Source organism: Pseudorca crassidens, chromosome 5 (genome assembly GCF_039906515.1).
Source record: "Pseudorca crassidens isolate mPseCra1 chromosome 5, mPseCra1.hap1, whole genome shotgun sequence".
NCBI lineage: Eukaryota > Metazoa > Chordata > Mammalia > Artiodactyla > Delphinidae > Pseudorca > Pseudorca crassidens.
Genome location: NC_090300.1, coordinates 46144174 through 46171264, shown reverse-complemented (window position 1 = coordinate 46171264; position 27091 = coordinate 46144174). Strand labels below are relative to the sequence as shown.

The 27091-nt window shown below is 38.1% G+C and overlaps 2 protein-coding genes across 41 annotated transcripts in view; one reads left to right on the top strand and one right to left on the bottom strand.

The window, feature by feature from the left end:
• The window catches only part of LOC137224253 (uncharacterized), a 51520-nt gene extending 44217 nt beyond the window's left edge, over positions 1-7303 (bottom strand). The window contains exon 1 of the mRNA XM_067737140.1: positions 7230-7303. Coding sequence (XP_067593241.1) covers positions 7230-7303 — 74 coding nt within the window. The remainder of the gene's footprint in view (positions 1-7229) is intronic.
• The window catches only part of B3GALNT1 (beta-1,3-N-acetylgalactosaminyltransferase 1 (Globoside blood group)), a 32781-nt gene extending 6163 nt beyond the window's left edge, over positions 1-26618 (top strand). For 20 of the 40 annotated variants that reach the window (XM_067737916.1, XM_067737907.1, XM_067737922.1 and 17 more), the window contains 3 exons: positions 18632-18696; positions 21251-21343; positions 24022-26618. In XM_067737916.1, the coding sequence (XP_067594017.1) occupies positions 24056-25051 (996 nt within the window). In that variant the 5' untranslated portion in view covers positions 18632-18696; positions 21251-21343; positions 24022-24055 and the 3' untranslated portion in view covers positions 25052-26618. Of the gene's footprint in view, positions 1-3839; positions 3920-5813; positions 5854-10523; positions 10607-18631; positions 18697-21250; positions 21344-24021 lie in introns of all 40 variants that reach the window. The other 20 variants (XM_067737941.1, XM_067737947.1, XM_067737946.1 and 17 more) reach the window with 4 other exon arrangements.
• The last annotated feature ends 473 nt before the right edge of the window (positions 26619-27091 follow it).

Below are 27091 nucleotides of genomic sequence, written 5' to 3'. Positions count from 1 at the left end.
TTAAATATGAATAACAAAGTCATGGAATCTTGGAGTTGGAAGGGACCTTAGAAGTTATCTAAAATAACTTAAAACTCAGTGAGGAATTAACCTTTTTAACATTCCTGCCAGCTGCTTGAAGATTTCTGTTGGTGAGGAGCAGCCCATTCTAGTAATCTATACTGAACCTTCCCACGGGTTTTTTTTTTTGGCTGCGTTGGGTCTTCATTGCGGTGCATGCTTTCTCTAGTCGTGGTGAGCAGGGTCTACTCTTCGTTGCAGTGCGTAGGCTTCTCATTGCAGTGGCTTCTCGTTGCGGAGCACGGGCTCTAGGCACGCAGACTTCAGTAGTTGTGGTTCGCGGGCCCTAGAGCGCTGGCTCAGTAGTTGTGGCGTGCGGGCTCAGTAGTGGTTCATGGGCTCTAGAGCGCTGGCTCAGTAGTTGTGGCACACGGGCTTAGTTGCACCGTGGCATGTGGGATCTTCTGGAACCAGGGCTTGAACCTGTGTCCGCTGCATTGGCAGGAGGATTCTTAACCTCTGTGCCACCAGGGAAGTCCCCCACTGATTTTTATCTTTGGACTTCCGTTTGCCTTCTGGAGTTACACTGACGTATTGTTCAAAATATCTGAAAGCATCTACTATGGCCCTTCTAAGCTTTTGTTTTCCCCAGAACAGAACATTCCTCAGTTCCTTCAGCCACTGCTTCATCCAATTCTTATTATGGGAGTTGAGAAACCAACCCCTTAACCTTCCTCTCAACTGTAAATCTAACTTGGCAAGGATCCTTTTAAAATGGAACATGTATGTGGCTATGGGTTTATGATCCCTTTTGCCCAGACTCCTTTCTCTTTCTTGAACCCAAGAGTGTGTTAGGAGTTTTAGTGTGTGAGCTGGGGGAGGGAGGCACATTATGGTACTAACCTGTAGGATTTCTGTTAGCCCTGCCATTCATTTACAAGCACCAGGGGAATGCTTTCCGTGCTAGGTGCTGGGGACACAGCAGTGTACAGAAGTGAGCATTGTCTTTGTTATGGTGGAGCTAGATGGGATCTGAGAGTTATCCTGGCCCAATCCCTTAAAGGCTCTGATGAGAGAAGCAACTCCCTAAATCCAGTAACTTACCCCCTCCCCCAGCCCCTGGAACTAGAATCCTTGTTTCCTGACTCTCCAGTTATTCCTTTACACCATCACCTTTCTTCATACTGAATTCATACTCAACTAAAACCTTTAGGTCTTCCTAACTTAGAAGGGTGTTAAAATGGTCTCCCATCCTCTCTTATGCAGTTGGTTTTTTGAACTGTGATATAGGACAGTAAATTTTTTCCCGTCAGATTTCATCTTGCTTTGGCTCTATTCTAACCTGTTGAAAGCTTTTTAGATTGCAATTATATCTTCTAATGAATTTGCTATTTTTTCCTGCTTTGCCTTGCCTTCAAAATTGAATAAACCCATATTCATTTGTCTTTCACAAGAAGTGTTAAACAGGAAAAGGTTAAAGATAGGCGTGTGATTAAACCCTAGAGTTTTTCTCCCAGGTTGACAAAGATGCTCTAACAGCCTTAGAACATAAATGGGAGGACAGGTCTTTGGCTGTTTTGGTCAGTACTGTATTCTCACAGTTCTAGCTTGCGCCCAAGAGGCGTGTGTTGAACAAAAGACTGGCTGTGAAAAAGCCACTGGCCAAGAGGGATCAGCCGATTTTGAACCATCTAGGCACTGCCACTGGACTCAGCTTTTTCCATTTTGTTCAGAGGGACCTTTCAGTGCACTGCCATCTTCAGAGAAGCTTAATTCTTGTGTGTTATCTAAGGCTTCCCTTGATCTTCTGGTCAAGGAACCCTTTTGAATATGGAGATGAGGTTAGTCAGGTGAAATTTTCTTAGCAACTCTGCTGGCTCCTGATGGCCACTGCTTCTGTGTCGAAGTGTTCACTAATGTTTACAGAAGTGTGGGAGCTTATTCAGAGTTATTTGGAATATAAACTCACTAACATTATTCTCCCTCAGCAATTCCGCCCTTCCTGAAAAGTGTACTTGGAAGAGACTTGTTGAAAATTGTTTGGGTGAGAATTAGAAAGAGCTGAGCATGATTTGCTTAGAGATTGAACTGTGTTTGCATTTAGGATTTCCCTTTTTTTAAGTTTGTGGTTTAGCTTTGTCAACTCTTTATCCCTGGGGAAGAACAGAGGTGCTTCACTACATGGAGGAAAGTATGAAGACATCAGACTAGAGAGATAAAAACAAGTCAGGAAGGATGCCTTGTACTGCAGAGGTTCCAGACCCTACTTATGGGGTGAGGACACCTGGATTTCCAGCCCTGCTCTGCTGCCTGTGAGCCCCTGACTAAGGAGCAGGTCTCCAAAGCACTTACTATAGTGCCAGGACCAGGCAGGTGCTGTTGCTACAGTTACGGAGAGAGGGGAGCATGAAGAAGTTAGGTAAGATAGAAAGCAAGTTCTTTTTGACGTTAACTTTGTTCGCCCCGACAGAGTAAAGAATATTTCATTTTTAAGCATTATTAGATTATGCACATGTAGTGGTTGCAGTTCATTCATTCAATAAATAAAATTTGATTCCCTATTATACTTCCAACTGTGTGCTTCAAAGTAAGAAGAAATGTAAGTCTTATCAAATATGCTTAATCCTTAAAGTAGCTTGATGCCTCTTAATATCTCATACCTCAGTTTGAAAAGGTTCATGTATTTTTTAGTTCTCCAGTTCTCCAGAGAGCATACAGTAGATGTAATAATAATAACAGTTCTCTTGGGCTTCCCTGGTGGCGCAGTGGTTGAGAGTCCGCCTGCCATTGCAGGGGACACGGGTTCATTACCCCTGTTCCGGGAGGATCCCACATGCCGCGGAGCGGCTGGGCCCATGAGCCATGGCCGCTGAGCCTGCGCGTCCAGAGCCTGTGCTCCGCAACGGGAGAGGCCCCAGCGGTGAGAGGCCCACGTACCGCAAAAAGAAAAAAAATAATAATAACAGTTCTCCAAGAGATGATAATATGCAATAAAGTTTGAGAACCACTGGCTTAAGAAAGAAAAGGGAAGAGAGAAGTAGTGGTCAGACATCACTGGTTCTGTTTGTTTCTAATATAATTGGAGGAGGTAAGAATGACAGAATTTTATATTGCTTTGTTTATGAATTAATGTGTTCAGTTTGAGAGGGTACTACTAGGGAAATTTTCTTCAAGGATATGTATTTTTTTTTGCGGTATGCGGGCCTCTCACTGTTGTGGCCTCTCCCGCTGCGGAGCACAGGCTCCGGACGCGCAGGCTCAGTGGCCATGGCTCACGGGCCCAGCCGCTGCACGGCATGTGGGATCTTCCCGGACCGGGGCACGAACCTATGTTCCCTGCATCGGCAGGTGAACCCTCAACCACTGCGCCACCAGAGAAACCCAAGGATATGTATTTTTTTAATAAATTCATTTATTTTATTTTTGGCTGCATTGGGTCCTTGTTGTGGTACGCAGGCTTCTCATTGTGGTGGCTTCTCTTGTCGTGGAGAACGGGCTCTAGGGGCACGGGCTTTAGTCGTTGTGGCTCGCGGGCTCTAGAGCACAGGCTTAGTAGTTGTGGCACACGGGCTTAGTTGCTCCGCGGCATGTGGGATCTTCCTGGACCAGGGATTGAACCCATGTCCCCTGCATTGGCAGGTGGATTCTTAACCACTGTGCCACCAGGGAAGTCCTATCATTTTATATTAAACCCTATATGCATAGAACCTTTTTTAGGCAATTAGGATTTATACTTCTTTGTAGTATCATGTTTTATGCAGAAGAAGTCAGAATGTTGCACAACTGGCAGCAGTTTAGTAATTATCTTTTTTTTTTTTTTTTTGGCTGCTTACGGGCAGGATCTTCGTTCCCCAACCAGGGATCAAACCCTGCAGTGGAAGTGTGGAGTCCTAACCACTGGACCGCCAGGGAGTTTCCAGTAATTATCTTTAATAGTTAGCTTATGTTTTCGCCTTGGATGACTCTGAATCTACCATGCTTGGGCCCAGAATTTCATTGAAATTTGTTTTTGTTTGTTTGTGTGTTTGTTTTTTCCTGTCTGGACCTTTTATTTTTAAATGAACAGTATCAGAATCAGTGCAGCCTATTAGAATAAGGCTTTGTATTAGAAAATAGCTGAAGAAGAGTGAGCATAATCTAACAGAAACTCAGGAATTTACTTTTGGATTCAGTTTATTCTTGGGAACATTTTCGTAATATGTTAAGTGGATAAAAGCACATTACCAGACCATTTGTACAATATTCAGATACCCATCAAGCACCTACTGTGTGCTAGGCTCTGGGCTTATGGCATTGAACAATATGGGCAAGGCCTTTCCTTCATGAACTTACATTCTTGTGAAGGGAACAGACAACAAACAGGCGAAGAATTCCAGGTAGGGTTAAGGACTTAGAGGAGAATAATGGGAATGTGATATGTGATAGGAATGTGCTAGAAGATAGGGGCTGGGGGAACTACTTGAGATAAGGGGCTAGGAAAGGACTATCCTAAATGACATTTTGCTGAGACCTAAAGCATGAGAAGGAGCCAGACTTTCCAAGAACCTCTAACTTTTGAGTTAGAGGGGGAACAAGGGCAGACTCCATGAGGGAGGGAAAGAGTTTGACACAGTCAGGGATCAGAAAGGAAGCCCTTGTGGCTGAAACAGGGATAGGATGAGGGCAGTGGCAGCTGGTGGGATGGGGGCTTATGTTTTCCTGAGGAGAGACAGGCTTGATAGATCTTCATCAAAAATGTTAACGTTGTGGGACTTCCCTGACAGCCCAGTGGTTAGGACTCTGTGCTTTCACTGCAGGGGTCGTGGGTTGTCTTTTGTTTTTGTTTTTTTGTGGTGAGAACAGTTAAGATTTACTCTCTTAGCAACTTTCAAGTACTAACAATACACTATTGTTGAATGGTCCACACATTGTACATTAGATTCCCCAGACACATTCTTATAACTGGAAGTTTGTACCCCTTGACCAACATCTCCCCATTTCTCCCACCCCCTAGTTCCTGGCAACCACCATTCTACTGTTTCTATGAATTAAATGTTTCTAGATTCCACATATAAGTGAGACCATGCAGTATTTGTCTTTCTCTGACTTATTTCCCTTAGCCTAATGATCTCAAGGTCCATCCATGTTGTTACAAATGGCAGGATGTTTTCTTTTTTTTTTTTTGCAGTACATGGGGTTCTTACCTCACACCTGTTAGAATGGCTACCATGAAAAACACACAAGAGATAACAAGTGTAGGGTGATATCTCATTGTGGTTTTGATTTGTATTTCCCTGATGATTAGTGATACTGAACACCTTTTCATATACACGTTGGCCTTTTGTAAATTTGTAAATCTTCTTTGGAAAAATGTCTATTCAAGTGTTTTGCCCATGTTTTGTTTTGTTTTTTGTTTTTTTTTTTTTGTGGTACGCGGGTCTCTCACTGCTGTGGCCTCTCCCGTTGCGGAGCACAGGCTCCGGACGCGCAGGCTCAGTGGCCATGGCTCACGGGCCCAGCCGCTCCGCAGCATGTGGGATCCTACCAGACCGGGGCTTGAACCCGTGTCCCCTGCATCGGCAGGTGGACTCTCAACCACTGCGTCACCAGGGAAACCCTGCCCATGTTTTAATTGGATCTTTTTATTTTTTTGCTGTTGGGTTGTAAGAGTTCCTTATGTTTTTTTTTTTTTAATATTTATTGGAATATAGTTGCTTTACAATGTTGTGTTAGTTTATACTGTACAGCAAAGTGAATCAGCTATATGTATACATATATCTCCTCTTTTTTGGATTTCATATATCCCCTCTTTTTTGGATTTCCTTCCCATTTAGGTTACCACAGAGCACTGAGTAGAGTTCCCTGTGCTGTACAGTAGGTTCTCATTAGTTATCTATTTTATACATAGCATCAATAGTGTGTATATGTCAATCCCAATCTCCCAATTCATCCCACCCCCTCTTTTCCCCCTTGGCATCCATACATTTGTTCTCTATGTCTGTGGCTCTATTTCTGCTTTGTAAATAAGATCATCTATACCAATTTTTTCAGTTTCCATGTATATGGGTTAATGTACGATATTTGTTTTTCTCTTTCTGACTTCACTGTGTATGACAGTCATTAGGGTGTGGAGAAAAGGGAACCCTCTTACACTGTTGGTGGGAATGTAAATTGATACAGCTGCTATGGAAAACAGTATGGAGGTTCCTTAAAAAACTAAAAATGGAACTGCCATGTGACCCAGCAGTCCCACTACTGGGCATATACCCAGAGAAAACCATAATTCAAAAAGACACATGCACCCCAATGTTCATTGCAGCACTATTTACAATAGCCAGGACATGGAAACAACCTAAATGTCCATCAACAGAGGAATGGATAAAGAAGATGTGGTACATATATACAATGCAATATTACTCAGCCATAAAAAGGAAAAAAATTGGGGCACGGATTTGATCCCTGGTCTGGGAACTAAGATTCCCGCATGCTGCATGGTGCAGCCAAAAAAAAAAAAAAAAAGTTAACATTATCTTTCAGCTTTCATTATCTTTGTGCTTTGTTTTTGCATTCACAGTTCTCTGATGAACATGTATTACATTTGCAATTAGAAACATTTTATATATTTTTTAAATAATTAAATTTACTTTCACTCTGTAGAAAATAACCAACATTTTTGCACCCCAGGAAAGAATATCAGGTTATTTTTGCTTAAATAATTGTACCATTGCTGTAACTGAACTCTCTTTTCCATTTCTCCAGAGCCCTTGCATTTGAGCTGATCCCTCTGCCCACTCCCCAGTTTATTTTCTTGTGCCCAGCATGTTTTTGATGCAAAATAAAAGGTCCATACCTGCATGAATTATTAGTTACTATTCATTACTGTTGTTAGTAACTCATATTTCAGATTTTGAGAATGTGAATCTTGAGTGTTTGTGTGTAAAGATGGTAAGGCTGTGGTGCTGCTTTACTGTTTGTCTCAAGGTTCAATGGTTGCAAGAAGTTAAAACCCACTCAGAGCAGCTCTGGTCAAGAGGGCTGCAGCAGACTTCCCAGGATAGGAAGGGCAGTGGCCAAGAACATGAGGTTTGGAGTCCTGTTTGATTTTTGTCTCTACCACTTACAGCCTGTAACTTTGGGCAAGTTACTGACTCTTTCTAAGCCTTAGTTTCCTCACCTGTGAAATGTGAACAGTAAAGGTCTTTAAAGCTCCTTAATTCATGGGCTCTCTTGAAGATGACATGGCTTAGTACCTGGTGCTCTTCCCATAGCTGGGGCATCCAGGGCCAGCACATCGTGTGGACACCTGCCTACACTGATTGCACATCGTATCTGAATAAACAGATAATTGATTGGACTGCCAAGCTCTTTTTACATTTCTGTTGAAGTATGGCATGCAGAAAGAAAAGTGTGCAAGTTAGAAGATAAATTATCAGAGTGAACATAGCTGTAGCTACCATCTAGGTACAGAAACAGCACATGGCCAACACCGCAGAAGGTCCCCTCCAGTCTCTCCCGATTATATTTCCTCCTTCTCCCCAGAAGTTACCAGTGTCCTGAATTCTAATGCTTTAGATTACTTCTGCCTGCTTTTCAACTTTGTATAAATCGCATTATAGTGTCTGTTCTTTATGTACCTGGCTTCTTTAGCTCAACCTTATGGTTGAGAGATTCTCCATGATGTCATGTGAGGATGTAGTTTGTTCGTTTTCATTTTGTATAATGTGCTATTCTCTAAATTTCTTTCTTCTACTGTGGGTTGTTTCCAGGTTGGGGCTCTCGTGAATAGTGTGCTATTAAAAACTTTAGTGAACATTTTTTGATGTCCTTATGGACATACACGTTGTTGAGTGTTCTGCCTGAGAGTGTAGTAGCCGTGTCATTGGGTACATGTATGTTATATCTTAGTGAATAACACTAAAAAATTTTCCAAAGTAGTTAAACCAGTTTGTTTAGTTTTTTGGGTTTCCTTTTTTACTTCAAACTACTACTTAAATATTTATTTATTAAATCATCAAAATTAGTTTCGTGATTCAGTGAATACAAAGATATTCTAGGATAGCATTTCCCAAAGTGCGGAATTCTAGTCCTGCCAGAGGCTCTGAAACTTAAAATAGGTTCTGTGTTCAGTGAAGTTTGAGAAACATTGCGTAATATATCCTCTTCTCAGAGCATGTACATTAACATTAAAAACTCTGAAAAGCCCTCCATTAAAAAATAATAATTTGAATGATTTCCAGTTTTTTGGTCCACAGCCCTTTTGAGGCTCTGTAACACCTGTAGATAAGACACAAATGCAGCCATCTTTGGCTGCCATAAAGTTCTGTGCTTAATAACTGAGATGTTGGTTCCTTCTCTGAGGACAGTGGTTTCATTTGATGGTTAAAGCACTTGCACGCTTAATAAATCCGGAAGCTGACAACTGTTTTGTCTCTGTAGGTTTTCTGGGCTTTTCTATTATTTGAGATGTTTCTTCAGCTGTTGTTGATCAGCCCCCAAATCAACAATAGTTACTGGTGGCCTGCTGTGCACCCAGCGTTGTGCTAAACTTGTAAGACAGAGAAGATGGTTTGCTTAATGTAAATTATTTAGAATCTAGTTGGTGAATGCGTGTGCAGGTAATACAATCACAAGTTTATTTTTTATAAAATGAAAATTATTTTTAAATTATAAATATAATTTATTTGTTGACGGTGCTATGTGACATTATTATTTAAGAAGTCAGTAATAAAATAACAGTGTCCATATTGGGCCTTTTTATATTTTTCTATGCATTGATGTTTTTGGTTTTTCTTTCTGTCCCTCCCCTGGGACATGGGATTTAGAACAGTGTCAGGGTTCACAAAGCCTCCTGTTCAGCCTTCCTAAGAAGTCCTGTGGTCCCACTGTCAGGGAATGAGCCAATCCCAGATCTCAGGCTAGGCCAGCTTGATTTCTGTGCCCTCATAGTGTGTGCATTTATCTGCGTGGCTGAATGTCGTTTAACTTCAGAAACTACAGAGTGCCCTAGTGCTGACTGGTTAATTCATGTCCTCCACATAAACCTCACAGTAAGTAAATTGGTATTGGTGATTTATATCTGGAAGGAGACACTTTTGAGAAGTTAACTTCTCCAAGGTCACACAGCCATTAAGTGCTGCAGACAAGATTGAGGGTGAGCCATCCTACTGCATTTTTATTATGCTGCTTTTCCTGTTTTGATAAATTTAAATTACAAAGAAAGCTATAAATATAAGAGAAGGCCTATTTTTCTGTCACCCTGAATTAACAACTGCTAATATTTTAGAGTATTTGTGTCTAATCTATTTTTTCCCCGTTTTCCCCACACACACCCTTCATTCTTTCAGTGACACCCACACTGCTTAGTGTGGAAGGTGTTCCTGCGGTCCCTTTAAAAAATAGTTTTATAGCTGCTTCTGAAAGCTTACCGTTTCTTGTGTGTGCTTTAAAACTGTTTATCTAAATGGTGTATTTTATATATGTGTAATCATTCAACTTGTATTTTTTACTCAACTTTTTATTTTCAAATTGATACACTATGTACAAATCCAGTAACTATCTTGTAGGATTCCACTGGAAGACAGACCAGCTTTTATTTATCTGTTATCTTATGGATAGACAATTAGGTTACCTCGAATTTTCCACTTTCGTAGTCCCCCTAATGAGCACGCTTGTACATGTCTCCACATGTGTACACGTATGAGAGTTTTTCTAGGGTGTGTTCCCAGAAGAGGAGTGACTGGTTTTCAGTTTTGCTAGTTGCAGCCCTATTGCTTACCAGAGGGGCTGCAACAGTTTGTGCTTCACAGTGTGTGACAAATAGCATTTACTCCAGTACCTGATTAATATTAAACTTTGAGATTTTTTGATGGTTTAAAAATGTTGTATCTGACTTTAATTTGCATTTCCCTGATTACTTTTGAGATCAACCCTCTTTTCATGTCCGTTGGCCGCTCTTTATTTCCTCTTCTGTGAGCTTCTTGTTCATGTCACTCATTTTCCTTTTGATTTGTAAGTTTTATGTAAACTTCATATAAACAGAAAATGACAGATTATTACAAATATATATTATATAATGAATATATATCCAGTCCTTTGTTTTTACTTGTTGTAAATATCTTCTCTGAGCCTGTGGCTCATCAATTTTTTTAAAATATTTTATTTTATTTTATTATTTTTGGTGGCACCACGTGACATGCAGGATCTTAGTTCCCTGAGCAGGGATCATACCCACGCCCCCTGCAGTGGAAGCATGGAGTCTTAACCACTGGACCACCAGGGAAGTCCCATGTGGCTCATCCTTTAACTGTGTTTATGGTGTCTTGTCTTATAAGTAGTTTTATATTTTGTTGTGACCCAATCTCTTTCACCTTTCTTTTATGGGATATGCTTTTTGTGACTTGTTTACAAAGACTTTCCCCATGCTAAGGTCACAAATCTATTCTGTATTTCTTATCGTGGTATTAGTTTTGCTTTTTTTACATTTAATTCTTTTATCGACTCGGTATTTTATTTTGGAAATATGAATATAATTTTATTTTTTCCAGATTTATTCCAAAACGGTTTATTGAATCCTTTCCCCATTGGTTTGAAGAGCCATCTCTGCCATTTTTCAAGTCCCTATGGATGGGTGGGTTTATTTCTGGTCTTGTTATCCAGCTGTTTAATACATTGTTCTATTCCTCTGGTTTAATTACTGAGCTCTGCAAAATATTTGATAACACCAAATCCACCCGAACACCAGCTTCATTCTTTGTTCTCAAAATTTTGGTGGTTATTCCTAGATCATTAAGTTCCTTTCATAATCCTATGAATTTATTGATCAGTTTGGGGAAGTGGAATCTTACATTGGAGTTTTCTTATCCCCGAACATGTTATCTCTCTTGTTTATTCACATCTTTTTTATACTCTTCAGAAATTTTTTAAGTTTTCTACATCAGTGTTCGGCACATCTTTTGTTACCTTTATTTGACGCTGTAGTTTTTGTTGCTATTGTGTTTTTCGTGTTAGATTTTAATTTTATTTATTGTTTTAATGTTTCTCATTTGTATGTAAGCTTATATCCAGCATCTTGGTAAACTTGTTAGTTCAGGCTTCCCTGGTGGCGCAGTGGTTGAGAGTCTGCCTGCAGATGCAGGGGACACGGGTTCGTGCCCTGGTCCGGGAAGATCCTACATGCCGCGAAGTGGCTGGGCCCGTGAGCCATCGCCGCTGGGCCTGCACGTCCGGGGCCTGTGCTCCACAACGGAAGAGGCCACAACAGTGAGAGGCCTGCATACCACACACACAAAAAAAAAACCTGTTAGTTCTTTCATGTCATCTTTTTCCCTTTGAGTTTTCTATGTAGATGATTATATAATATGAAAATAAGGGCAGTTTTTTCTCTTCCTTGACAATTTTTATATCATATTTCCTCTTCTTGTTTAGGGGATAGTAAGGGTCACTAGAAAAACACTGAATAGTAGAAGTGATAGTGGGCATCCTTGTCTTTTTCCTGACTTTAATGGAAATACTTCTGAAGTTTCATCATTAAGTTTGCTATGGTTTCTTCAATAGGTTAAGGAACTTCCTTTCTATTCCTAATTTTTTTTTTTAATAATCACCTGTGTTGGTTTTTTTGTTTTTCATTATTTTCTGTTTTATCTTTATTATTCCTTTTATTTTCTTAGTAATAACATAGGAATTTTTAAAATTTCTTATACTCAGATCATTTATTTTCAATCTTTTTTTTTAAAATATGTTATCTGTTAATGCTGATGAAAGAAGACAGACTAAAAACTCTGCATAACATATCATTTCATTTATGTGACATTCTGGTAAAGGCAAAAATATAGGGATGAAAAACATCAGTGGTTGCCTGCATGTTGGGGGAAGGATTGATTACAAAGGGACACCAGTAGAATGTTTGTTGTGATGGAACTGTTTCATATCTTGATTGTGCTGGTGGTTACATAAGCGTCAAAACTTACAGAACAGTACAACAAAATGGATGAATTTTACTGTATGTAAATTATAAGCCAGTAAAAAAAAATCACATGGATACAAAAAATATATCACGTGGATACAAAAAATACATAAAGTAATTCTACTTTTTAAAAAAAGTGCATTATTTTTATGTTTTCTTTTTTCTTTTTTTATAAATTTATTTTTGGCTGCATTGGGTCTTCGTTGCTGTGCACGGGCTCTCTAGTTGCAGCGAGTAGGGGCTACTCTTTGTTGCGATGTGCATGCTTCTCATTGCGGTGCCTTCTCTTGTTGCAGAGCATGGGCTCTAGGCATGTGGGCTTCAGTAGTTGTGGCGCTCAGGCTCAGTAGTTGTGGCTTGCGGGCTCTAGAGCACAGGCTCAGTAGTTGTGGTGCACGGGCTCAGTTGCTCTGCAGCATGTGGGATCTTCCTGGACCAGGGATCGAACCCGTGTCTCTTGCATTGGGAAGCGGATTGTTAACCACTGTGCCACCAGGGAAGTCCTAAAAAAGTACATTATTTTTAAAAGTTAATTTTCTGTAAGGATTGTTTTAGTAATACCTAGTGCATTTTCATATGTAGTACTTTTTTAAATGAGGAGGGAAAATTTTTGTTTTCATTGTTTTGAATTTTAATGTATTCAAGAGTCAAAATAATATTTAAAAAAATATATAGGTAACAATGTAATATAACAAAGTGATATTACTAAGTAATATAACAAAGTGATGCCAAGTAGTATAACAAAGTAGTATAAAAAGGAGTGCTCTCACCTTTCTTTCTTATCCACCGCATTCCTCTCTGTCCACTCTGTGTGTCTTGCCACTGTTTTTCATATGTACATACAAATATTGGTTTTATTTTGTATTCCTTTCTAACACAAAAGTTAACATATTATAAACATTGTTCTATATCTTACTTCTTCACTTGATGTATTCTAGAAATCTTTCCATGTCAGTACTTAGAGAACATCCTTATTCTTTTTTTTTTTAACTGCTGTAAAGTTTTCTATTGGGTGGATGTATCATGGTTTATATATGAAATCTCTCATTGTGATCCCTTGGCTTATTTTTAATTATTTACTGTTACAAACAATTTTGCAGCCAATAACCTTATATACATGCATCATTTTGGACATATGCACCTGTATCTGAAATAAACTTCAGGAACAAAATTACTGATAAAATAATAAAAGTATTTGTAATTTGTATAAGTATGTATTTCCAAACTGCCCTCCATAGAGGTGTTACCACTTTTTACTCTACCAGAAATACATGAGAGAGGGAATTTTTTTCTTTTCTTAACTCTCTTTAGTTTTTATTACTGAAATATTTTAAATTAGGTATAGATGTTGTGACATTCTACTCCTAAGTATATCAGTGTATGACTCTTAAAAATAGGAATATATTTTTTAAATTTAAAAAATTTTTAACAGCTTTATTGAGGTATGACTTACATACCATATAATTATTTCATTTTAATTATACAACTGAATGATTTTTACTAAATTTACAGGGTTCTGCAACCATTACCACAGTCAAATTTTAAAATATTTCCATTACCCTAAAAAGATCCTTTGTGTCCATTTGTAGTCAGTCACGGACCCACTCCCAGGTAACCACTAACCTACTGCCTATAGGGGCATTTCATATGATAATATGGTCTTTTGTGTTGGGTTTCATTTACTTAGCATAATGTTTTTTAGGTTCACCCATTTTCTGAATTCTTTTTTTTTTTCTTGAAGTGTAGTTAATTTACAATGTTGTGTTAGTTTCTGGTGTACAGCAAAGTGATTCATTTATATATATGTGTGTGTGTGTGTGTCTGTAAATATATATACACACACACATATATATATATACACACACACATAAATATTCTTTTTCATTATGGTTTATTACAGGATATTGGATATAGTTCCTTGTGCTATACAGTAGGAACTTGTTTATTTACTTTATATATTGTAGTTTGTATCTGCTAATCCCAGACTCCTAATTTATCCCACATCCCCCTTCCCCTTTGGTAACCATAAGTTTGTTTTCTGTGTTGGTGAGTCTGTTTCTGTTTTGTAAATAAGTTCATTCGTATCATATTTTAGATTCCACATATAGATGATGCCATATGATACTTGTTTTTCTCTGTCTGACTTCATTTAATGTGATAATCTCTAGGTCCATCCATGTTGCTGCAAATGGCATTATTTCACTCTTTTCTGTGGCTGAGTAGCATTCCATTGTATTCCACATTTTCTTTATCCATTCATCTGTCAATGGAAATTTAGGGTTGCTTCCACGTCTTGGCTATTGTAAATAGTGCTGCTGTGAACATTGGGGTGCATGTATCTTTTCAAACTAGAGTTTTTTTCAGGATATATGATGAGGAGCGGGTTTGCTGTATCATATGGTAACTCTAGTTTTAGTTTTTTAAGGAACTTCCATACTGCTTTCCATAGTGGCTGCAACAGTTTGCATTCTCACCAACAGTGTAGAAGGGTTCCCTTTTCTCCACTCCCTCTCCAGCATTTATTATTTGTAGACTTTTTGATAATGACCATTCTGACCAGTGTGAGGTGATACCTCATTGTAGTTTTGATTTGTCGTTCTCTAATAATTAGTGAAGTTGAGCATCCTTTCATGTGCCTATTGGCCAGCTATATGTTTTCTTTGGAGAAATGTCTGTTTAGGTCTTCTGCCCATTTTTTTTATTGGGTTGTTTGTTTTTTTGTAACTGAGTTGTGTGAGCTTTTGTATATTTTGGAAATTAAGCCCTTGTCAGTTACATCGTTTTCAGATATTTTTCCCAGTCTGTAATTTGTCTTTTTGTTTTGTTTATAGTTTCTTTTGCTTTGCAAAAGCCTGTAAGTTTAATTATATCCCATTTGCTTATTTTTGCTTTTATTTCTATTGCCTTGGGAGACTGACCTAAGAAAATATTGCTACAATTTATGTCAGAGAATGTTTTGCCTATGTTCTCTTTTAGGAGTTTTATGGTGTCAAATCTTATATATAAAGTCTTTAAGCCATTTTGAGTTTATTTTTGTGTATGGTGTGAGGGAGTGTTCTAACTTCATTGGTTTACATGCGGCTGTCCAGCTTTCCCAACACCACTTGCTGAAGAGACTCTCTTTTCTCCATTGTATATTCTTGTCTCCTTTCAAAGATTAATTGACTATAGGTGTATAGGTTTATTTTGGGCTTTCTGTTCTGTTCCATTGATCCATATGTCTGTTTTTGTGCCAGTACCGTGCTGTTTTTTTGTTTTGTTTTGTTTTTTGCGGTACGCAGGCCTCTCACTGTTGTGGCCTCTCCTCCCGTTGCGGAGCACAGGCTCCGGACGCACAGGCTCAGCGGCCATGGCTCACGGGCCCAGCCGCTCCGCGGCATGTGGGATCTTCCTGGACTGGGGCACGAACCCGTGTCCGCTGGATCGGCAGGCGGACTCTCAACCACTGCGCCACCAGGGAAGCCCATGCTGTTTTGATTACTGTAGCTTTGTAGTATTGTCTGAAGTCTGGGAGAGTTATGCCTCCAGCTTTGATCTTTTTTCTCAGGATTGCTTTGGTAATTCTGGGTCTTCTGTGATTCCATATAAATTTTAGGATTATTTGTTCTGGTTCTGTGAAAAATGTCATGTGTAATTTGATAGGGATCACATTAAATCTGTAGATTGTTTGGGGTAGTATGGCCATTTTAACAACATTAATTCTTCTAATCCAATAGCATGGTATATCTTTCCATTTCTTTGAATCAGCTTCAGTTTCCTTTATCAATGTCTTATAGTTCTCAATATATAAGTCTTTCTCCTCCTTGGTGAAGTTTAGTCCTAAGTGTTTTTCTTTTTTGATGCAATTTTATAAGGGATTTTTAAAAAACTTTCCCTTTCTACATTTCATTTTTAGTGTAAAGAAATGCAACAGATTTCTGTACGGTGATTTTGTATCCTGCTAACGTACTGAGTTTGTTTATCAGTTCTAGTAGTTTTTGTGTGGAGTTTTTTATATATGGTATCATGTCATCTACCTATAATGACAATTTTTACATCTTCCTTTCCAACTTGGATACCTTTTATTTCTTTTTCTTCTCTGATTGCCGTGGCTAGGACTTCCAATACTATGTTGAATAGAAGTGGTGAGAGTGGGCATCCTTGTCTTCTTCCAGATTTTAGTGAGAAGGTTTTAAGCTTTTTACCAAGTATTATGTTGGCTGTGGGTTTGTCAAAAATAGCTTTTATTATGTTGAGATATGTTCCCTCTATACTCACTTTGATAAGAGTTATTAACATGAATATGTTGAATTTTATCAGATGCTTTTTCTGCATCTGTTGAAATGATCATGTGGTTTTATCTTTTCTTTCGTGGATGTGGTGTGTCACATTGATTGATTTGCATACGTTGAACCATCCTTGTGATCCTGGGATGAATGAATCCAACTTGATCATGTTGTATGATCTTTTTTTTGTGTTCTTGAATTCGGTTTGCTAGTATTTTGTTGAGAATTTTTTCATCTATATTCATTAAAGATATTGGCCTGTAATTTTCTTTTTTGGTGCTTTGTCTGATTTTGGTATCAGGGTGATAGTGGCTTCATAGAATGACTTTGGGAGTGTTCCCTCCTCTTCAGTCTTTTGGAAGAGTTTGAGAACGATTGGTATAAGTTCTTCTTTGTATGTTTGGTAAATTCCCCAGTGAAGCCATCCCCATGTTCTGAATTCTTAAATAAAATGTTATAGCCAAACAAAGTATCAGTACTTTGTTTCTTTTTACAGCTGAATAGTATTCCATTGTATGGATATAGCACATTTATTTACCCAGGAACATTTTCAGTTAACATCATCACACCTAACAAAATAAATAATCCTTTTCACATCACCTAATATCAACATTGTCTTCAGTTTCTCCAGGATCCAGTCTGGGATCATACACTGCAATTGTGTATGTCTCTTAATCTCTTTTAATATTGAGGCATCCCTTGTTTTACGGGATTGACTAGCTGTAGACACCATGCTAGTTGTCCCATAGAACACCCCACCTCCTGGGTTTGTTGGAGTGTTTCTCTGTGGAGTTCTTAGCTTGTTCTTCTGTTCTCTGTATTTCACATAAAATGTGATTAGATTCCAGTTAAACATTTTGGCTAGGATGTACACTTCACATTGTATCTCGTTTGGAGACACATAATATGTGTTTGTTCCATTATTTATGCTGAGATTGATGATGGATGAGAGTGGTAGCATTCCTTCACTGTGAATTTTATATTTTTTTCAGTCCTTACAAGTAAAAAGTAATCTTTGTGGTGTTACTTTGGTACCATACAATGTCTAATTCCCCATCAATCTTCCATTTGATGATTAAAACACTGATTGATAATCATTGCCTGAATCAGTAATTTCATGAAAGGTTGCAACATGATAGTTTTCTTATTCTGTCATCCTATCTACATTCATAATTGGCAGTTTTCTATAAAGAAGAGCTTCTCCTTTTCACTTGGAGCTATTTATCTTCCCTGAACTACAAATCACTCTGTAAAACAAAACAACAAGAGAAAAAATTTGACTTGTCTTCTCCCCCAGTAATTTTCAAGTAAGGGACTGGTATAATATCTTCCTCATTGAAATGTTATACATTGCTGGTATTCAGTTGCATGTATTTTATGATTACCACTGTGGTGTTCTCTTTAAGTTTATGGATTAAACAAAAGTTAGGTGTGTAAGGGTTTTGAGTTTCCTGACAGGATGTTTTGTCTGTTTGTTTATGTGTTTTTCAAGATATGTTTTGGTAGTTAAGCTGAAATAATACTGTGGTCAGATAATGGGGCCTGTGTTAAATTAAGTTTTGAATTTTGGAGACAGCTTATGTAACCTAATATGATCAGTTTTCTTTTTAGTATAATCATTCTATTTATTTTTATATATTTGTTTTTTTTGGCTCACTGGGTCTTTGTTGCTGCACGCGGGCTTTCTCTAGTTGCGGCGAGCAGTGGCTTCTCTTGTTGAGGAGCATGGGCTCTAGGCATGTGGGCTTCAGTAGTTGCAGCATGCAGGCTCAGTAGTTGTGGCATGCAGGCCCCAGAGCATGCGGACTTCGGTAGTTGTGGCATGCAGGCTCAGCAGTTGTGGTGCATGGGCTTAGTTACCCCGCGGCATGTGGGATCTTCCCAGACCAAGGATCAAACCCGTGTCCCCTGCATTGGCAGGTGGATTCTTAACCACTGCGCCACCAGGGAAGCCCATGATCAGTTTTTTAGTAAATGTTTTGTGTGGTCGTGAAAAGAATATTCCTGTTCTTTTTAATTGAATGAAAGGTACTAAATCAAGACTATTAATAATAATTTTATTTGAAACACTCCCATCCTTATTTTTTTCTGCTTGATGTATTTAGTTATTTAGAGAGATTTGTTAAAAATCTCCTATTAGGATTATAGATTTTCCCATTTGTACTGATACTTTTCAAAGTTGGCTTTATGTATTTTGAGACTATGTTTCTGTTTCTATAGCTTCATGATTGTTAAATTATCTTGATCTGTGTGGAATGTATATGTTGGTTCCTTTTATTAGTAACAAAATCTCCTTGTCCCTTTTAAATGCTGTTCATTTAAATACATGATGTTAATAAATAACTACAGCAGATTTCTGATTGGCATTTTCCTGATTTTTAAAAAATTTCCTAATTTTTAAACTTTTTGTGTTGTTTTGTTTTAGGCATGTATCTTATAAGTAGTATATGGCAGAGTTTTAAGCCAATCTGAGAGTCTGTTTTTCAGTAGGTGAGTTTACGTTTATATTTACTCTGATATCGGATGCATTTAAATTTACTTTTGCCACCTCCTTCTGTGGTTTTCCATTTGCCATGCATTTTCTCTGCTTTTTTCCTTTTTTCCTGCCCTCTATTGAGTTGATAGCTTGCTTTGTTTCTTTTATTTCTTAATCTGTGTGGAATGTATATGTTCAGTCTCTGTTCTTTCAGGGTCGTCACTCTAAAGGTTAATACACATTATTAAATGAAACTCTTTTTAAAGCAACCACATCATTTTTATATAGTATTTTGGTTTCACTTTTTTAACCACACCAAAAAACACTGTTTTTGTTCTTCGCTCTCTCTCTCTCTCTTTTACTATGTATATTTATTAGTTTTCATTATCTTTCAATAATCTCTTTACTTACCTTTGTTTCTTGAATTCCATTCCTTCCTCCTGAGTTCATTTTTCTTCATACTAAAATACATTCCCTTGGTACTCCTTTTAGCTAGAGTTTGTCCACTTTATAAGTCCTAGTCCATTTCACAGTGTTTTTATTTCACCTTCATTTTACTTGAACTCTAAAATTCACCTGTAAAATATGTACAGTAAAACCAGTTGGCCCACAATATTGGGTTATTGGGGGGAACTAATAAAATTTGTTGAAATACTTTATAAACGGTTTTGTGTGTGTACGTAATGCTATTATTATTAGCTAATATACATCCTATTAGAGTTATATTAGAATTACAGTGTTTTGAATGGATTTTAAAAATCATTGCTTACTGTACTTAGTTAATATTTACTGAGACAAAGAGAATAATACCTACTAGAAATATCATGAATTGTACATGCTCACACCTTGGGAGAAGAGATGAGATAAGGTGAAACTCGGGATCCTAACTGCTAGCTTAGGGTTACTCCCATTCATTGGAACTTTGAGATACGGAAGCATGAAGTCCAATTTTTTTACTTTGTTTTTATCTATTTACAAAGACAGTACACAAATAGCGTGGAAAATCCAAATGATAAAAGAAAGAGAGAAATAAATCTTCCAGGAAGTCCATGGAATTGAAACCATTGACATATTGGGACACATCCTTCCAGGCATCTTGCTCTGCATGTGTGGCTATGTGGATTCTGGAGGCTTGTCTTTTCATCTTTCAAAAGGAATCATACTACATATGCAGTTTTGCTACTGCATTTTTCACTAAGTAATATATCAAGAGAGTATAGCTAAGTATCATTGCATATAATGAATAAATGTATACTGTTGTATGGATGTATCATAATTTTGTTTAACCAATTCCCTATTGGGAGACTTTAAAATAATTTTTTATATTATAAATTATGCACAGTTGCCTGATTATTTCTTTAAGATAAATTGCTAGCAGTGATATTGGTCAAAGAGTGTGCACATTCAAGTCTTTGATACATGTTTAATAAATCTCTCCAAAAAGTGCACAATTCTTGCCTCTTTTCCTCACACAAACTAAGTATTGTCATTTTTCCCCCTTAATTTTCCAGTTTGAGATTTTTGTCAATATCTCTGCTTACTTGTGAGTTTGAATATCTTTTCTTGTTTTATCGATCATTTGTAATTCTTTTGAGAACTTCCCCTTTGGCTGTTTATTCTCTTTTTGCTTTCCATTTCTTATTAAGCTGTATGAACTCTTATTTGGCTTATAAATTATTATAAATATCTTATTTTTTCCCTGTTTTTTTTTAATCTTTTAACCTTGTTTGTGCTTTTTATCGCATTGTTTTTTTGCTTTTCAACCTTGTTCAAGAACTTTATGAAATTTTTATTTGATCAAAATTTCCTTTATGAGTTCTGGGTTGTTTCCTTAGATGGGATAACTAAAAGTTCTTCCCCACTTCAAAACTGGTAAATGTTCATTTGTATATTTTGTGTGTCTGTGCTCCTAGCAGTTTATTTTTCTCCCATTTGAATCTTTAATCCATTTGGAGTGGTTTTGGTATAAGGAGTGATACACATCAGTGCCTTCCTGTTTGTCACATCCTGTTCTGGTTTTTAAATTTGACTGATGAAAATCAGTATATGAGCATCCTAAAGCATGGCAGGAATTGAGATGTGCTTCATAGTTTTCGGTTTACTAATGTGTCTTGGGTATTTGTAAGTAGAGATAGAGGTTCAAAGGGGAGGGAGTGGATTGGGAAGTGGTAGTTGACAGTCTCATGTCAGGGTTACCTTCTGTGTATGTGTGTGGAACAGAGAATTAAAGAGAGGATACCAGCAGAGTGTCTCTTAGAAGTTTCGTGTTTCACTTCTTTTAGTGACCCTGAGTTCTTTATCCAGGGAAGTGGAACTGTGGTAGGATGTCGTAAGACACCATCTGACGTGAGGACTTAGAGGTTTTACATCTTGAATACCAAGTGCTCTTCTTCCCTGATGAACCCATGAACTCTCTGAATTCTGTGGCTTTGTGGGCTTTTTTTAACGTTTTATTTCAGCATATGTTCAGAAAGAAATTGGAATGGGGAAGGGGTTCCGTTCCCCTCTTTGACGTCTAATTCCCTGACCCATAAGTAGATGCTGTTAAGTTTCTTACGTATCTTACAGAAATTTCAAGCACTATTTTTGACTACTACTTGCTACTGAATGTTCAGTTGATGAAATTGAAGGTCTTTCACTCAGAAGAAATAAATCAAGAAGGTAAGAAATAAAATCTTTTGATGCTTCGAAACATTCATCAAGTAAGAAGAATTCATCAAGATTATTTCTTTAGGATAATCCCTTTTGACAATAAAAATCAATTTAGTGAACATAAACAGGATGGAATAGCCGCAAAGGGTAGAACACGGCTCACGACGATAGCCTCTGTTTGTTGCGTACCTGACACGGGCCATCTGTTAATTCACACTGTATTAACATCTTCATTCTGTAGAGATGAGGAAACTGAGGCTTCCGGAGGTAAATAACATACCCGTAGCTCTCCCTGGTTGGCAAAGGACAGAACTAGGTGTGGGCTCTGGTCTCTGCCTTTGGAGCCACCTGTGTTGTGGGTAACCTGAAGTCTGTTCCAGCCAGTCCTTCAAAGACCTTCTCCCACTTTTGGAATAGATAGTTCCTGTTCTTTTTGCTGCTACTTTATTTTCTTCGTAGGCCCATAAGCAGTAGACATCATAACTACAGACACAATTTCACATTTATGAACTGTGGCTTGTAGAATGCATAAAAGATAACTTTTATAGTAAGATTTGCTGTTTTTGAGTTCTTCCCATTATTGAAGAGTAGCCGGGCCTCCATTGCCTGTGTGCAGTTATACATGAAGCCCCTTACTCAGATGCTTTCCTTCCATGTGTCCGAAATTTGTTATAATGTGCCAGTTTGTTAGAATGAGACGTAAAACTGCCATTTGATGACAGTTGTAATAAATGTACGGGTCATCGATGGCTGAGATTAGATGGAGCTCCCGAGGGTTGTGCTGTGTCTAGTAGCCAGGTGAGGAGAAAGTGTAAGAAGATATTAATTCCTTCCATAATTCTCGTTCTAGGTCTATTCTGCTTCAGCTTTTTCTGGGAGCTAGCTGTGTAAGGCTAGTAAGGGGGAGAAAGGAGGATGGGGGTGGGATGGATAGACCTACATTTTATGTTTCTACAAATAGAAATAGCACATCAGACAGGTCAGTGTTCATTGCACTCTTGCTGTAGGTCTCTGTCTTGTACTTTGACTCTTGTCAAAAGAAAAATGTTCTTTCCGACAAGGTCATAGAATATAAGTGGAAAGGCAAGACACATATACATGAAACCGAACTAGAGAGTTTGCTGAAACATTCCATTGTACTGTGTGACTTAAAATATAAAAAACATTAGAGGTAGGAAAGGATATTGTAGCAAGAAGTAATCAGGGCAGGTAAGATATGGCCAGAGGGAAAGGACAAAGAGTCTTGAGATCCTGTCATTTTTATATGTATTAAGAGGCAGAAGAACTGTATGTCCAAAGACCTAAGATTGCCCCAAGGTAGAACCCTTGGTAGACCAGCCTTTCCATATAATGACATTAATGTATGCCCTCCACAGCAAATTCTGGGTTCCCAGGATCTCTCCCCCAGTTGATTGTGGGTGAAAGGGCATGGTCAGAAGCTTCCTCAACCTGCCCTTCATGTTGTTGATCTGTCCCTCATTCTGAAGTTCTTTAGCATTTGATGTAAACAGTCTGTACTACATTGCTGTGACATGTTTACGTGTTGCCTTGGGATTTGCACTCCTCCCATTTCCTTCTTCCTGTGGCCTCCTTAGTGCCTGGTGCAGTCTATGGATGTTGAAGTTCTAGTAAACACTTAGTACATGAATGTCTTTGGACTGAGGCCCACGATCATGGCACCAGGAAAGCCCTGTGGGATCCCGAATTGTAAACCAACCTTATCCTTGGGATCCAAAGCAGAGCTGAGGCTGCGACCGTGAATGCACCGTGTCTCCTAGCTCAGTTTTCTTGTCTCAGCTAGAAGTTCCCTGTAAAAGCAAGTGTTCTAGGAGGTTCCATCCCATGATTCTGATCTGGTGCAGGATTTCTGAACAGGGAAGTTAGATTAGATTAGATGGGAGTAAGATTAGAATGGGAAACTCACAAAAACTCATACTATGGGCAGGCCTTTAATTTAAGCACTTGCTGTCCAAACTGAGCATTGAGTTCAGCTAGTGAGGTAGAAAGGGGGCTGGGGTGGTATTTTGGGCAGGTAAACGCTGTTTCATAGTCTTGTGCATTTGAAAACTCCAGAGATGGTTACTCTTCTTGTGTTTAGAGGCCTGACCTTTCAGGGGAAGCATCTCCACCTTTATCTCATCCCATATCAAGCAGGTCACTGTGAATAATTGTAGCTGTTGGGTTTTTCTTACTCCGGATTTGCTAGAATTCACATCAGATCACACAGCTGAGAAAGACCCTTGGTTTATTTGGACATGTTGCTGATAATATCTCTTTGCATTAATGATTTTATTCCAGAGGGACAGAAAAAGATGAGTAATGGGGGAGTTACAAGATAAATCTACAGTAAAAAATAAAGCAAACTGCTTCTCTTCTTTACCATTATGAAAAAGAAGTAAAGAATTATTTCAACAGTTAGGTCAAACAAGAAGTATTAATTTTCCTCAAATAATTGAGGATATGTTTTTAACATTGGTCTTAATGTAAAAAGCTGAAATACACTTTTGGTTGTTGGTATCCGTTTGCTTCTAGTTACATGAAGTTAAGTAGATTCAGGTCAGGATTTTTGGTTTTGCTTTGGAGCTTTTGTTCTCCCAACTCTTCTTCCTTAAGTAGATGATCAGGTATCATTTGAAAATGTGTTTTGGGTGGTGGCATGCTAAGCAGGTCTTTGATAAATCTTCCAGAACCCAAGGCTCGCGTGCTCCTGAGTTGCTGTGAATGGCCCCAGCGCTCCTGACCACTCTTCCGGGTAGGATGTCACTGAGATCCCTGAAATGGAGCCTCCTGCTGCTGTCACTCCTGAGCTTCCTGGTGATGTGGTACCTCAGTCTTCCCCACTACAATGTGATAGAACGCGTGAACTGGATGTACTTCTATGAGTATGAGCCCATTTACAGACAAGACTTCCGCTTCACACTTCGAGAGCATTCAAACTGCTCTCATCAAAACCCATTTCTGGTCATCCTGGTGACCTCAAACCCCTCAGATGTGAAAGCCAGACAGGCCATTAGAGTTACTTGGGGTGAAAAGAAGTCTTGGTGGGGATATGAGGTTCTTACATTTTTCTTATTAGGCCAGCAGGCTGAAAGGGAAGACAAAATGTTAGCATTATCCTTAGAGGATGAACACCTCCTTTATGGCGACATAATAAGACAAGATTTTTTAGACACGTACAATAACCTGACCTTGAAAACGATTATGGCATTTAGGTGGGTAACTGAGTTTTGCCCCAACGCCAGGTACATCATGAAGACAGACACTGATGTTTTCATCAATACTGGCAATTTGGTGAAGTATCTTTTAAATTTAAACCACTCAGAGAAGTTTTTCACAGGTTATCCTCTAATTGATAATTATTCTTATAGAGGATTTTACCAAAAAACCCATATTTCATACCAGGAGTATCCCTTCAAGGTGTTTCCTCCCTACTGCAGTGGGTTGGGTTATATAATGTCCAGAGATTTGGTGCCAAGAATCTATGAAATGATGAGTCACGTAAAACCCATCAAGTTTGAAGATGTTTATGTTGGGATCTGTTTGAATTTATTAAAAGTGGACATTCACATTCCAGAGGACACCAACCTTTTCTTTTTATATAGGATCCATTTGGATGTCTGTCAACTCAGACGTGTGATTGCAGCCCATGGCTTTTCTTCCAAGGAAATTATCACATTTTGGCAGGTTATGCTAAGGAACACCACATGCCATTATTAATTTGACATTCTACCCAAAGCCTAGAGAAGGGAGGGATACTTTGTGGAAAACGTTAAAGTTAGACTATGAAATCTCCAATGGAAAACTCATGGGAAGGTCACTGTGTGGCTTACATGGAACTGAAACTCATGAAGAGGCTATAGGCTGGAGACTGGAGGGTTGTACTTGACCTGTGGTTTATTTTGACAACAATCAAGTCAGGCCTTTTAAAGATGAGATTCAGAGGAATTAAACATCTTATAAAGGAATGGGAGGTTTTTGTTAATAAAACACATAGGACCAAACAATTTGAATGTGTCGTTCTATAGATTAAAACTTCTTAAATGGGTTTCATTGAATTATAAGCTCATCTGTCCATAACAGCAAAGCAGTGTGGAGTATTATTCATTGAACAATCTAGTCAGTTCAGGGTTTTGTGTATATCTTACATGGATTACAGTTTTTTAAAATATATAGTTGTGTGTAAAACAAGTGAAGTTATGCTGAACAAAATTTCATCTCTTTTTGGTCATTCGGAAGATACTTCAGGATGTTGCAGTATTTCAGTTATCAATTATTATTTAATGGTACTTAAAGTTTTGCACTTTTATGGGTGTTTGAATGTTATGGTTGTTTCAATACTGTATAAACAGAATAGTGAAAAATCACTCTTTATATTTAAACTTCTTTTCCAGTTACTTCACTGATGAGTTTATTATGAATAGCTCCATTAATGTGTAGATATCGGTCATTACTGGATACTGCATATCAGTAATCTCCTGAACTTTGATAAATATTTCTTCGTGGTAATATAGAGAAGAATTAAAGCAAGAAGATCTAAATTATTGTCTTGTTTTTAAAAATATAATCCCTGGTGTTTTTAGATGTCACTTCATCTGTCTCATTGTTCCACCTGGAAACTAGGAGTAATGTAGAGCGCCAGGCAGCATGTTTCCTTTTGGAAAGGACTCTGAAGCCAGAAAGAAAAGAGAGAACGTGATGGCCAGAATATTATGAAAGGAGTGGCATATTTCAGTGCTTGAGCTGGAAAGAGAAGACTAAAGATTCAAGTTGCATTGTTAACTGCTCCGTGTTTTTTTTAAATTAACAATCAGTTTGAGAATAAAAAGGAAGAAAAAAACACTGCTGCTATTGTTATTGGTTTCACATCAAGAGGAAAGCCCCACTATGTGGTCTAAAATCAAGTCTGATTTCCATGTCATGGAGAAGCATGTTTTTTCATAGGAGTGGTGATGTAGGTCAGCTTTGACCTGCTAGTTGGTCCAAGAGAAGCACTCCTTGCCCCCATGTTCTTGGGATTGTGCAACTTCCCATTATGCCTGATACGGGACAAGTGATTTCCTTTTTTCTGGATTACATGATGGTGAAAGATCAAATCTGTTGGCAGAAAATACGAACTTGAAAATATATAGTCAGCTCTTGTAATACTCATATATTTATAATTCTCCTATAAGAAAAGCTTAATTTCAGTTAGAAACATTATAATGTTTGATTCTTGATAACAAGGCTATTTCCATTTCCCTCCTCTCAGACCTGATCCAGTTACAATAAAATCAATTAAATGAAATACTCTGTGGAATCCATCTATGCCCTTGCTAATTCCCATCCATACGGAGCCACTTTCTTTTTTTTTTGAATTTTATTTATTTTTATACAGCAGGTTCTTATTATTTATCTATTTTATACATATTAATGTATACATGTCAATCCCAATCTCCCAAATCATCCCACCACCACCCCCCACCCCCCGGGAGTCACTTTCTTTAAGACACAGGTGGTGGCTATTTTTGTGGTAGGATTAGATTTGATCCAATTTGCCTAACTTTATATTGGTATTTGGGAAGCTAAGTCAAATAATTTATAGAGGGAGAACTTCTAAAATAAAAGATAACTTCCCTTCCCTTTAAGATGAGACCAAAAAAAGCAGTAAAACGTGAGTAATTGCCAGTTAGAAGATTGTTCCTTTTCAACTACAGGTTGGTGCTTAAGAGATCTCTAAAGAGTTAAATGATTATGAAAAACATTGAGGTTGGGTCGTTA